The sequence below is a fragment of the Hetaerina americana genome, unplaced genomic scaffold, assembly GCF_022747635.1.
Source record: "Hetaerina americana unplaced genomic scaffold, ioHetAmer1.1.p SCAF_10, whole genome shotgun sequence".
In the NCBI taxonomy this organism is placed as follows: Eukaryota; Metazoa; Arthropoda; class Insecta; order Odonata; family Calopterygidae; genus Hetaerina; species Hetaerina americana.
The window spans coordinates 76,944,869-76,958,234 of record NW_027286070.1 but is presented as its reverse complement, the minus strand read 5'-3'; the positions used below and the strand labels follow the sequence as shown (position 1 = coordinate 76,958,234).

The window sequence follows — 13,366 nt, the reverse complement described above, 5'->3', positions numbered from 1 at the left end:
CCCCCATTGGTACTTTTCCCATTGCCAGTGCCAAATTTATGCATATTCACATAGATTTTGTTGGGCCTCTTCCATGCAGCCATGGCTTTCGCTACATAATGACATGTGTTGACCGCTTCAGCCGGTGGCCTGAAGCTTCCCCATTTCAAGACATCACTGCAGAAACCGCTGCCAGGACCCTTTTCCAGGAGTGGATTTCACGTTTTGTAACTCCCGTTTGCATCACCAGGGGCGGCAATTTCAAAGTGACTTGTTCCGGCAGCTGATGTAGTTGACGGGGGCAAAGCACCTGCAGACATCAGCCTATCACCCTGCAGCCAATGGAATGGTGGAACGCCTTCACCGCCAGTTGAAGGCAGCTATCCGTTGCCATGGTGGTAACCAATGGACCGATGTCCTGCAAATGGGTTCTCATGGGTCTGAGGTCCACATTTAAAGATGATATTCAGGCAACGCCTGCAGAGGTCATTTATGGCCAAACACTTTGACTTCCTGGAAAATACTTTTCCTCTCCCACTAGTGCCATTACTGCTACTGCAGATTATGGCACCACCCTGCGGCAGGGCCTTCGCCGACTCCAGCCACTGCCAGTCTCTCGACATAGAGCCCGCAACATTTTCCTGTTTAAAGATCTGGAAACTTTTTCCCACGTATTTTTGAGAATGATAGGCTCCATCCATCGTTGGATCCTCCTTGCGATGGGCCATTTCCAGTGATCCAGTGTGGTCCCAAGACATTCAAGCTGATAATCCAGGGTAGAGAGGTATCTGTGGCAATTGACCGCATCAAACCAGGGTATGTGATTAATGATGACGTTTCTTGTGCCCAGTTTGATGAAGCTCCATGGTTAGTGCCACATTGCCCTGCTGCTACCATACCACCTGCTGCCACCAATCCTACCGTTCCTCAGCAGCCTCCCATATTACCGCAACCTAGACGATCACAGAGAAGAGTGCATTTTCCCAAGCATTTAGCTGACTTTGTGACTTAGGGATGTTTCAATTTTTTCCCCTCCCCTGTATGTTATCTGATTTTACTTTGTAGTTGCTACTGTGTTATTGTAAAACAGTATTTCTTTTGTTTGTGAGGTATTATGTACCTGGCATTTGTTACGTAATTTTTGTTTCCTTTTTTTTTGTGTGTTTTACAATCACTTTGTGAAGAGCCAATTACAATTTCTCTCTCCTTGCAAGAGTATGCTCTGCATCTGCCAAGGGGGGTGATGTGGTGGTTCATTTGTTTGTGCGATTCAGGGGTGTGCCACGAGGTGTCACCCGCTAGGCACGACCCTCGAGGAGGCATCTTGATCCACACGGAAGGAGTCACGTCTCAACCCCAGCCGAGCGCGTCCATCCCTCTTGTGCACGTTGCGCCCATGGCAATATATCTTACCCCATTGACCTTGGTCTGTTATGCACAGCACACAGAATAAATCTGCCGTTTGTTTAAACACTTTAAATGTGATTTATTAGTATTTCCTAGCACCGGCCGCACTGATATAATTTCCAGCAACCCCACATACGCCAATTGAGAGTCATCCTAGCAAAGTCAAATTTGCATGGAAACTAAATTTAAGTAAAATTTACAAAGTAATTTGAACAATAGAGGAAATAAAAACTATATACACCCCATGTTTCTTGTAATTTACGTTTAAAAATATCTGGATGTAATTTCAGTTTTTTAGGCAAATATTGGAGGATAATTGCTATGTGACAAGTTCCTTTAGTAAATACCAAAAACATTTCCCAAAGCCAGAATAGATTCCTTCCAAATGATACCACAGTGAAAGCATTAACCATCATAGAGACAATATAATTCAACAGACTAAAATGGCATATAGCATGGCATTATGGCTAGGCACAGATTTAGGAACAGCATGATGAATTCATACTATTTCCCAGGAGTGGATACAGACTCAGATCATAATTTCGTAATTATGAAGTGTATCGTTCCATTCATAAAGATTACACAGGGAAGGAGTTTTGGCTGGCTGCAAATAAAACATAAATGCGGAAAGGGAGCTGGGTACTGGGTGTTAATAATCAGAGATAAGGCAGGAAAAATCTTATCTGAACCAGAAAAGATCCAAGCGAAATGGAAGGAATATACAGAAGAATTATATGGTACAGACATTAGGCCAGAAAGTTTAGACAGAGAAAGAGAATATGATGCAAATGAGGATGGCTAAGGTTAAGGATTACTTTATGGCAAGATAGAAAGGGCATTAGGGGAATTGAAATTAAATAAGCCATGGGGTAAATAAAATTCCTACAGAACTACTTAAGGGTTTCAAAAAATTTGAAAGGAAGTTTTTATGGGCTAATTCATAGCAATTATGAAGGAGGGATTTGGCCAGAAGACTTTGTTGGAACAGGGTTAGTTCCTATTCCAAAAAAGGTAGACGCTGTCATATTTGAGGACCACAGAACAACAAGCTTGATTTCACGAGTAGCTTAAGTGGTTCTCAGGATCATCAACAAAAGCATGGAGATCAAAGCAAATGATTATTTAGGGGATAATCAGTTTGGATTCATGAAGGAAAGAGGCACGCATGATGCTATTTACATAAATGAGGTAACTAATAAAGAGGAACATAGAATAAAATCATGGTCTGTTTCAGAGATTTAAAAATGGCATTTGACAGAATGAATTGGGAAAAAATAATGAATACGTTGCAGAAAATGGGAATTGCAGAATGGAGTAGGTGCTAGGTATGGTGGGGAAGGGGAGGGGATGGTTGGGAGAAATCCAAAGGAGGCAGGAAAGATGAACACAGAGCATTTTGATTGTTAATGGGATGTTGAAACTGTGACAGAGAGGAGAATGTTAGACAAGTGAAGAAAGAGCAGGAATAGGATAGAGATGCTGGACAGCATGAAGGGAGAAAGAAAGTATGCAGAGACAAAGAGCTTGTAATGTAGGATATTGGGCCGTGTTTTGTTATGAGAGGTAAGGAAAATGCCACGGTACTGTTTGGTAGCTTGTGTACATTTAAAATTTAATTTAACCAGTAGATTACCAATAATAATAATAGTATGATGAGCATGCACAGTAGAATGGGAAAAAATACTATTTTTTTGCAGGATGGGGTTAGAAACATGAACAAACACATTGCATATTGATGAGATTTACTGCTGACGCAAAATATATCTAAAGTCTAAAGAAATTTAACCAAGCCACCAGAGCATTAAAGTTAAAATTTTTGACAAAAATTTAGGCTGTCTAGAAAAAAATGCCTGCGAAACCCCAGATATTTTAAGCAAGGATATCTTATCAATTATGAATAATAAATTTCATATTCCACCCAAATTAGACAAAATATTGCATTGAAAAAACACTAGTTGATACGTTTCAAATGGGAAGTTCTTTTTAAATGTCTCCACCCTCTTTTCATAAGAAAAAGGTCATAGCTAGGATCCAAGAACTTGTATTTCCTTAAAATTTTGAGCTAGCACTACTTTTCAATAAACTCATTTCTAACTTTTATGGACAAATTAAGATTTTGTAACTGTAACTATTTGGTTGTTTTTGATGCTGCTTCACTGAAGTTAACTGAGGCTCCAAAATAAAAAAATACTCAACATTATGAGAGAAAAGGGGCACACAGATGATACAATCTATCAGAAAAATGCTATCCTTATAACATATCAAAATCTACACCTCTCCTACCCCTTGAGACACGCTGCACAAAGCTGGACATTTGGAGACATATATGACAGACCAAACAGCAACTGATTGAAGTAAAAAAATCTTAGTTTAACAATCACCCTTACCTCTTCTTATGCTCAACCACAAAATAGAGCATAGGGCATCCACCATCTGACCATGCACTAAGGTGAAGCGTGATGCTATTGGTTGAAACTTCAATGAACCTGCTTGCCTCTGGGATTACTGGTTTGGATCCTTTGGTTCTGGTGTTTAGGATATCAGATGCCTCCCCAGTGCCAATGCTGTAACAAAAAAAAAACAGTTAGGTGATGAGTGTACATTCACACAAATACATATAAATCACAATTCTACTCCTTCTCAGTCCTGCCACGCACCCCCTAACCATTGCTACTGCATCCATCCAAGTCTGAAACTTGGATCTTGCCCCTAACTATTTTTTCTTAGGGCATTCACCTTGCAAATAAGTACTTCAAGATGAATTACAAACGAATATACATATGTTCATTTCTCATAACCCATTTCAATGCTTTAGCCTTTCCATTCACCTATCACTTTCATATAAATCTCATTCAAAATGAATTCTTGATCATTTCTTCTCTTCAGCCTTCATCCTCTTCTTAAACTCCGGCTGTCAGAGTCGAGAGTATGATCACATAATGGCTTGAGGAGAAAATGGACTCTGGAAAATGTTTCCCAACAAAAGTCATCGTTTCTATCGCTCATTCTCTTTATTTTTTTAATTGATAAACTCTGATAACTTGCAAGCAAAAATTATATGTAAAACTGCATTTTTTTCATTATTTCCATTATTATTCAAAATACTTAACACAAGGTGAGACTTTACAGAGACTCCTGAACTTAAAAACATGTTCCATTGAGAATGTGGTTGCAATCCAACCAAAAGCTACTTAAATCTTCAATCATGCCGCTGGCCAACTGGCCACTGGGTTTGTGCCAAACATTTATGTAACTATGAGCATCATTTCTTTTCTTATGTACGAGGGTCATCCGGAAAGTAGTACCCGTTCGTGCCGCATGAAGTGCTGACGACGCGAGTAGCCGCTGGACGAGGTCAGATAGCTTCAGTGGCTTGTCTGCCTTCTCTGAGCCAAGTTGCATGACGCTAGCATTGCCTGTGTTGTTTCTGTGATTGTTTACAATGTTTAAAAAAATTGAGAACGCCGCCAGTTGTGAAGTGAGGGCAGTGATTAAATTCCTCAATGCAAGAAACGTTCGCCCATGTGATATTCATCGCCAATTAAAGGAGGTGTATGGAGACAATGTAATGGACGAGTCGTCTGTTCGGCGGTGGTGTCGCAACTTCAACATGGGGAGGGGGAACACACACGACGATGAGCGTTCGGGGAGACCGTCTGTCATTACAGACCAACTGGTGAGCTCAGTTGACGAATTCGTGAGGAACGATCGGCGCGTCACAATTGATGACATCTGTGAGCATTTTCCCAATGTTTCTCGAACAATTGTTCATGAAATTGTTAAACACCATCTGCATTATGCAAAAATTTGTGCAAGATGGGTCCCTCGCGTATCTCAATGAGCTGGCGGCGAAGGACTATGCAGCAGGAATACAGAAACTTGTCACACGTTATGACAAATGCCTTAATTTGCTTGGAGATTATGTTGAGAAGTAGTTTAAAGTATCCTCTTTCAAATAAAATTTTTTATGTTTGTTAATATTTACTTTTGTCTTTTTATTTCACGAACGGGTACTACTTTCCGGATGACCCTCGTATGTTCATTGAGCATGTGTCTTTGCTCCTCTTTGACGTGCCTTATATCATGTACATACACCACCTACCTGGTATTTTTGTACTGTGATCTCTAGACAAATAAAAAGTAATTATAATAATAACACCTACATATGGGTAACATAAATGAATGAAGTAAAATCACAAATTTTTCACAAGTTGGTCTTGAAATTGCAACAATTTCCATTTTCCCCCTAGTCATATGAGTTTTTATACCATAGGAGCAGAATAAATATTTCATAAAAATCCTGAGTATATTTTTATGCTGTATGGAAGGCATAACTTCATAAATATGAGGCCACGCACCAATATCTCAGCTTGTTAGGATACTATCAAAATATCAACATGACCAATTAATTATCTGTTATTGAACTTATGCCTTTCCACCTCACAACGTGGAGCCCACTTTCCAAAACAAATACCCCCTAATTTGAAGTACAACAGTACAATTCTCCAAAAAAAAGTGATGGGCCAGATTAGGTCATCTCCCTTGATGACCTTGGTATCATTTCATCAAATAAAAATCAGAGAAAATCAAGGAGATACTCCAAAATGTACACGGTTTTTCAGTATCTGCAACAATTTTTTCCTGATAGGTGCGTGAAGTGCTGAAATCAGATTGTCTGTTAAGTGCGCAAATGATCACAGATTGCACTGGCATTTATAAGATGTCAGTGCACACCATTATCACAGAAAATTTGGCGATGCAAAAGATCTGCACTAAACTTGTCCAGAAGGTCTTGACGGACGACCAAGAGCAGAGTTGAGGGTGTCTGCTTCCAAAGACCTCCTCCAACGGCACCCGATGATTCCCCAACCACCTTACAGTCCCCACTTGGCACAAGCAGACTTTTTCCCGCTCCCTGAAGTGAAATTTTCCCTCAAAGGACACCACCATGTGACCCTAAGGGACATCAAAGAAGCTTGCACGCATACCCTTAACGACCTTCCAGAATCCCACCTACCAGGAAAACAAGCCACGGAAAAGCCACCAGCAAAAGCGTGGCGGCATTAAAGGGATGTAATTTGAAGAATTTGGAAGCATTGTATAGTTAATGGTTTCCGGCGTGACTTTATGGAATCGATTCATCTTGGAAATGAAAAATAATAACTTTGTGATTCCACAGAATTTTTCCTTCCTTGTGCTTCCTTCCTTCCTTCCCACCTCCCCGCCTTCTCACCTCCCTCCCTTCCCTCTCACCTTCTCGCCTCCCCGCCCCCCACCGAAATGTTGTATATATAGATGGATGTTTGTAGAGTTGTTACCTGAAGATGACGTTGAACGTCGAAACCCGGGTCGTATCACAATAAAAATTCTGTGGAATCACAAAGTTATTATTTTTCATTTTGGAAGCATTGTAGCAATATCTGGAATGATTCTATTTTTCCAAACATTTTCTTGAACCTTTTTTATACAAACCATGTATTAAATGGATGGAGAACTCCCAGATTTTTTAAGGGGTTGTAAATTCAAGTTTTCCCAGTTCTCAAGGTGTACCAGCCATCCCCTGCCCTCCATTGTCTTATCCAATCTTTCCTATTATTATTATTATCATCACCATCTGCAATGCTCATGTAATCTACTATTTCAGACATTTATGGCGCTAGTTTCTTGCATCCACATTTTAGTTACTTCAACTCATGCAAAAGAAATATTGTGCATTTAAAAAATAATACATTTTACTACTTTAATAGACATCTTCATGACCAACACTGCCATTTTTCAAATACCAACATCCCTTCTCTCAGTTATGCTGTTGGCCAACTTTCATAAACTTGTGGAGAAATTTATCATTTCAATATTAACATAAAAATGTTTTGCTAGGAAAGGAAAATCCCTATGATAAAAATTACACATTTTCCAATTGTGAATTGAAAGGGGAGGGAGATACATGTTTGGGAAAGAGGCTGCATTCAGAATAATATAGTAAATGCTCCATTTCACAAGTCGATACTAATCTGGACTTAATTGTTATTTAGTTATTAGTTTGCATTAAGATATTACTGAGATCCTACAAGGCAAGGTAGGGGGACTGCGACACCACCCCCAAATCATCTCTATATTATTTTGTTCAACAGAATGGGTAAAATCTACATAGATAAAGACATCCAAGAGACAACATGAGCCCCTTCCGGATGAAAATCATACTTGTTGAGGAAAGCAAACAAATAATTCAATTACCCTGGTTTAGGAAAACAAAAATTCACTTACTTGTTATAAGCTGTGACATAGATTTGATATCTAGTTCCACACCATAGTCCTTCGAGAGTATACTTGTTCTGTCCACCGGATGTTTCCTGGCCCGCAGCTACTTGAGCTGTCTCCCAGTCACCAAACTCAGGTTTATAATGGACAGTATAGCCGTGAAGAGGAGTGTTGGTATCCGTAGGGTGGGGCCTCAATCGCATTGTAATGGAGGATGTTGTGGTAGACGTAAGCGATACTTGTGGAGAGTGGGGAGGAGCTGAAACAAGAATTCAATCGCAGATTAATAATACATTTTCATGTAGCAATTAAAATATTCTCATATCCATTAGTAACTACATATTAATGTAATAAATGATAACAAAATTTGGCTTTTTCATCTGTGGAGAATGGCGGCCATCATGAAATGTAACCATGAAGAATTTGCAGAAGTGATTCATCAAACATAAATATGCATGAGCTTTCTCATGCCCCCAAGTTCTTCATAGTACCTCTTTCCACTATCTTTCACCTTTCGTACACCCATCTCTTCAAATTTTCCAGGACCACTGATTGAAAGAGACTTAGTAATCCAACAAAATACACCTTAAAACAGCAAGATGGGTAACTCTACACTAAATGAAAACTACAGAGTTCGCATCATTCTGAAATAGCATGAGGAAGTTAGGCAGAAGAATACAAAGCATGTCGATAATACATCATGTGACTGACACAACAATACAGGTCAAAGATATCAACAGAAACTGAAACAGCTGATTTCTGCTTCATCAGGAATTGCCCGAAAATTCTGAAAGATTTATTTAACCAATTATCAGCTCATTCAACTAGAATTGGTCATCCAATTGCATTGAAAGAGAATGTGATTTCCCAAATAAACTATAACATCTCTTAAACCACACATTGACTATACTGAGCAAGATATCCAGCTTCAGAGGGTGAAGTTGTTATGTCAGCTTTTTGCAAAACTATTTAGACCCTTAAAATTGAAGTTTGGTTTCGATGATATTTACTTGTACAGTGCTTCCAGAGACATAGAATACAGACAATAATGTAAAAAATACACCTTGGATCTTGGTCTTGATTAGAAACTTTATTCCCAAACTATCATGCTATTAGCCAACAACTGGTTAAAAGAGAATTGCTCCAAGAAGGTACTGGTCTCAAAGAGTCTCTTCTGACAGGACTACTAAAAATTGCAAAGAAAACACTAACATCCATTGATAAGATGCACTTTACAGATTATAACTTCATGTATGAATAATGGGTTGGACGTAAATATGGCAGTATGAGAGCTTTTATTCGACATGTTGTAACAATTCTGGGTCCATCTACGCATCTTTACTCGCCTCAATTTATCAAAATGATAAATACTCTCTATCATCTTAATAGAACACTGGCATAGTACACATGAATGCATAACAACCTTTCAATGCTATAAATGAATTATGCATTCCATAAGCATTTTTTCAGTAAGGCATTATGATTTTTTACCATAAGACTATCTAATAATTAATTGATAAAACAATAAGGTAGGTTTTGGAAACCAAAAGAGGTATTACCTACCATTTATGAATAATGTTAAAATTTCACAATAAGATCCATTATAATATGAATTATCTTGAAGAAATTAAAAGTCTACATAATTGAGGCTTGAACAAAAGTAAAATTTCAAAAACTACACTAGATGATTTTGAAGTGAATGACTTGTGAAGGCCTTTTTGACAAATATAAAATGTAAATTAAACAGTTTCTGGCGTCACTTGGTGGAAATTCTTCATATTGAACTTAAAATTAAACCTCTTGGCTTTTTCACATAAAAAAAATTTTATGTGGAAAAGCCAAGTGGTTTAATTTTAAGTTCAATATAAAATGTGTTAATTTCTTATAGAATTGGTATGAGACTTACCATGCACTATTAGCTGATGGGTAACTGTATCCTGTCCAAATGAATTTTCAACAGAGCATGCATACTCTCCAGCATCACCCCTATTCACTTCTTTGATCAACAGGAAACCTTCAGTAAGCTGCCTCATACGATCATTTGCTGTAAACGCCACTCCCTTCACCTGGAAAAGCAATAATTTGGTATTTACAGTTCCACACAACAAAATAATTACACCTTTCAGCATAATATTTTTACAATATCCTTTCTCCACAACCATCATAACATAGCTACAGCTAGAATACTACATAAATGTATGGTATGCTCTCTCATTTCATTTAGCTTTCACCACTTGACATTTTATTTAGCCTTGATGTTTTGGAAGGTAGTTATTAAAACTATATGAACATATATTTTGTACATAGAACATGTTTTTGGGATAGAGAATATACAACAAATGAGCCATTAATGAATAGTGTAGAAAAGCGATTCATGCCCTGAGAGGAAATTGCATGAGGGGAATGAAAGTAAAAATGCTACACTGAATTAAAAAACATACATTAATACTCATTTTAATGTTTACTATAAAAAAAAGATTATTTAAAGTAATAAATGTTTTATTTGTGAAAGCTCAGAAGTGTTGTTTTGAAAGCATTTTCCGACTAATCATTTAAGCACCCTTCAGAATAGGGAAATAATTTCTAATTGGCATGCAATAATGTTCTAACAACAATATTCATTTATTTGGAGCAAAGCAACTGATGAAAAAATAGATAAACAACACAAAGTGAGGAAATGACTGCCCCTACATGAGGGATAAAACTATTCACGTACCTTCCACTTAATTTCTGGTGCTGGAATACCAACGGCTAAGCATGGAAGCTTCACATCTTCTTTGTAGGTAGCAGTGAAAGAGTCGTCAAATGAGGCTATTTTGGCAGGAACTGAAATACCAAGTCAATAAATGTAAACTTAACTGATAAATAGAACTCAAAATCAAAACCAAATAAGTGAAAATAAGGTATTTTTACCTCTATTGCTGGGAGATAACGTGACAGATTTTGATGGTTGACCTTCACCAATGTTGGTAGAAGCAGTTACCCAGAATTCATAATGCTCTTTCTTCTTTAATCCTGTGGCTTCATAAGTCATCTGGTATTGAGGAACCTTTTGGGTCTTTGGCTCTTCCTATTCCATTAAAAATAAACAATGTATAAAATTTATAAACTCGTAATTCTGAGAGTGGAATTAGACATATTTTTATGACAATGGAAAACAAAAGCAGCAGTGGTTTACACGCCAAAAATAATTTTTGTTACAGCAGATCAGGAAGTGAATAAGCATACACTGGTCACTAAGCCTTAAATACGAGGGTGGATCAATAAGTACTTGTGTTAGAAATGAAGAAATCATTTTTTCAAAAACATTTTTTTTATTTTTCAACATAGTCCCCTTTTAGAAAGATACACTTCTCCCAACATTTCGGCCATTTTTTAACCCCTCCAAAAAATAGGATTTGTCGAACTCTCCAAAATATGCCTGTCTCGGCGATAACTTCCTCGTTTGAGCTAAATTTTTTTCCAGCGAGCCATTTCTTCATGTTAGGGAATAAGAAAAAGTCGCAGGGAGCCAGATCGGGTGAATACGGGGAGTGCGGCAGCAATTCAAGACGTAGTTCATGCAGTTTGGCGGCGACAACTCCGGATGAATGTGCTGGTGCGTTATCGTGGTGAAACAGCACCTTCTTTTTCGCCAAATGCGGCCGTGTCTCCTTCAATTTTTTGTCAAAGCGGTCCAATAACTCACTGTTGTATTTTCCAGTGATCGGTCTCCCTTTTTCTTAAAACTCTATGAGAATTACGCCATTTGCATCCCAAAAAACCACCGCCATGACCTTTCCGGCCGGCCGGCCCATCTTCCCCTTCATTGGAGCAGATTCACCGGGAGAAATCCCTCGTTTTGATTGTTGCTAAGTTTCTGGTGTGTAATGATGAATCCAGGTTTCAGCAACCCCGGCACCCATTGGGCCAACAATTTTTTCATCGCCAACTTATCATGTAAAATATTAATTGCCGTTCTGGTTGACACACCCACGGCCTCTGCCACTTGGCGCACTTTGGTTCGTCGATCAGCGAGAACCATGGCGTGGACTTTTTGAATGATTTCCTTGGTAACCACCACGTCTGCCGGGCGTCCTGGTCGCTCCTCATCAAAAACAGATGCTCGCCCACGTTTAAATTCGTTTAACCAATATCTAACTGTGGTGGTCATAGATGGCGAAGTGTCCCCATAAACAGCATCCAACTTTCCAACTGCAATATTTCCTCTAGCCCCAAAAAATTCTGGTCTTTTATCAATCAGCGCCGTAATCGTCCTTAAATTCCTGAATCACTCTCCTATGGTACCAAAAGTTCTGCGGGATCAGAGAGACCAAACTTCTTTTCCGATTGCCTGCAGCCTGCTTCTAATCACAGTATTACCTCTGTCCATTCCCTCCTTCCTGAAGCAAATCATTCCCTTTCCCACACACAGACAGAGTCCCGGGAAGTTTTTCAATATCTCTGCAAAATACCCCTCCGCTACGCACCTGGCCCTGATGGTCTCAACCCTAAATTTATTTGCAATTGTACTTCATCTCTCTCAAAACCTTTAGTCCACTAGTTCAATCGCTTTTTTCCGTAAGAACCATACCTCCTCAATGGCAATGCGCCAACGTCATTCCAATTCATAAAACAGGTCCAAGAATGATGTTTCAAATTATCGCCCTATCTCATTGCTTCCAATCCTGTCTTCTGTTTGTGAGCGTATTATTCTCAACAGGATTTATTATTTCACCTCTCCCTTTTTATCTTCCCAGCAGCATGGTTTCCTCCCACGAAGACCATGCCGGACAAATCTTGCTGTCTTTCAGCACCACGCTGTCATGGCAATAGACAAATCAAGTCAACTTGATGCCATCTACCTTGACTTCTCCAAGGCTTTTGACACCCTCCATCATTAACTCTTCCTTCATAAACTCAGCCAACAGTTTGGCATACATGGTATGTTCCTCAGCCTTCTTTCTAGCTTTCTCACCTACAGAGCCTATCATGTGATACTCTCGGACGCTTCTTCCTCTTGGTCTCCTGTGATGTCTGGAGTTCCCTAGAGTAGTGTCCTTGGGCCATATCTTTTCAATTTATTTATTAATGGTTTTCCTTTCCAACTCCTTTCCTCCAAAGTTCATACCCTTCTCTATGTTGATGATTGAAAGATGTACAAGCATATTAATAATACTTCTGACTGTATTCACCTTCAACTTGCCTCAAATCAAATTTCCCTGTCGTGTGATACATGAAAGCTTAACTTAACTAGAAAATGCAGCATCTTGCTCTGAAAAAAAACCCTGATATTCAGCTACTCATTTAACTCAGCTCCCTTAAACAGAGTAACACCTACGACAGACCTAGGCATTGTAACTGACCAGAAACTAAATTACTCCGACCACATTCAGACTGTAAAAAAATAAAGCAATTTCCCTACTAGGCCTTCTCTACTGCTTTACAGAAATTAAAGATCTAATAGCACTCCATTCGTACTTCTCAATAATTGGTACACCCAATTTGGTACACCCAAGTCCCAACTAATCTAAAATCCCTCGATTGCATTTCTCACTTCTTTGCCAAAATAGTCAAACACTGAGTCCCACATTTCCACAATATGTCCTCAAATACTGTTCCGTTTTCTTTATCCAATCCTAGCCTCCGAAAAATCAGACTTAAAGCTGATGCAAAACTCCTCCACAACACCCTAAACTCGACCATAGATTGCCCTGAATTTCTCTCTCTCTTCAGCTTCAGG

The 13,366-nt window shown here is 38.8% G+C and overlaps 1 protein-coding gene across 1 annotated transcript in view; it reads right to left on the bottom strand.

Moving 5' to 3' along the window:
• Nucleotides 1–13,366, bottom strand: part of Dscam1 (Down syndrome cell adhesion molecule 1) — a 333,929-nt gene that overhangs the window by 38,877 nt on the left and 281,686 nt on the right. The window contains exons 24-28 of the mRNA XM_071598922.1: nucleotides 10,558–10,714; nucleotides 10,361–10,470; nucleotides 9,551–9,710; nucleotides 7,651–7,903; nucleotides 3,774–3,950 (exon numbers count right to left, since the gene is read on the bottom strand). Coding sequence (XP_071455023.1) covers nucleotides 3,774–3,950; nucleotides 7,651–7,903; nucleotides 9,551–9,710; nucleotides 10,361–10,470; nucleotides 10,558–10,714 — 857 coding nt within the window. The remainder of the gene's footprint in view (nucleotides 1–3,773; nucleotides 3,951–7,650; nucleotides 7,904–9,550; nucleotides 9,711–10,360; nucleotides 10,471–10,557; nucleotides 10,715–13,366) is intronic.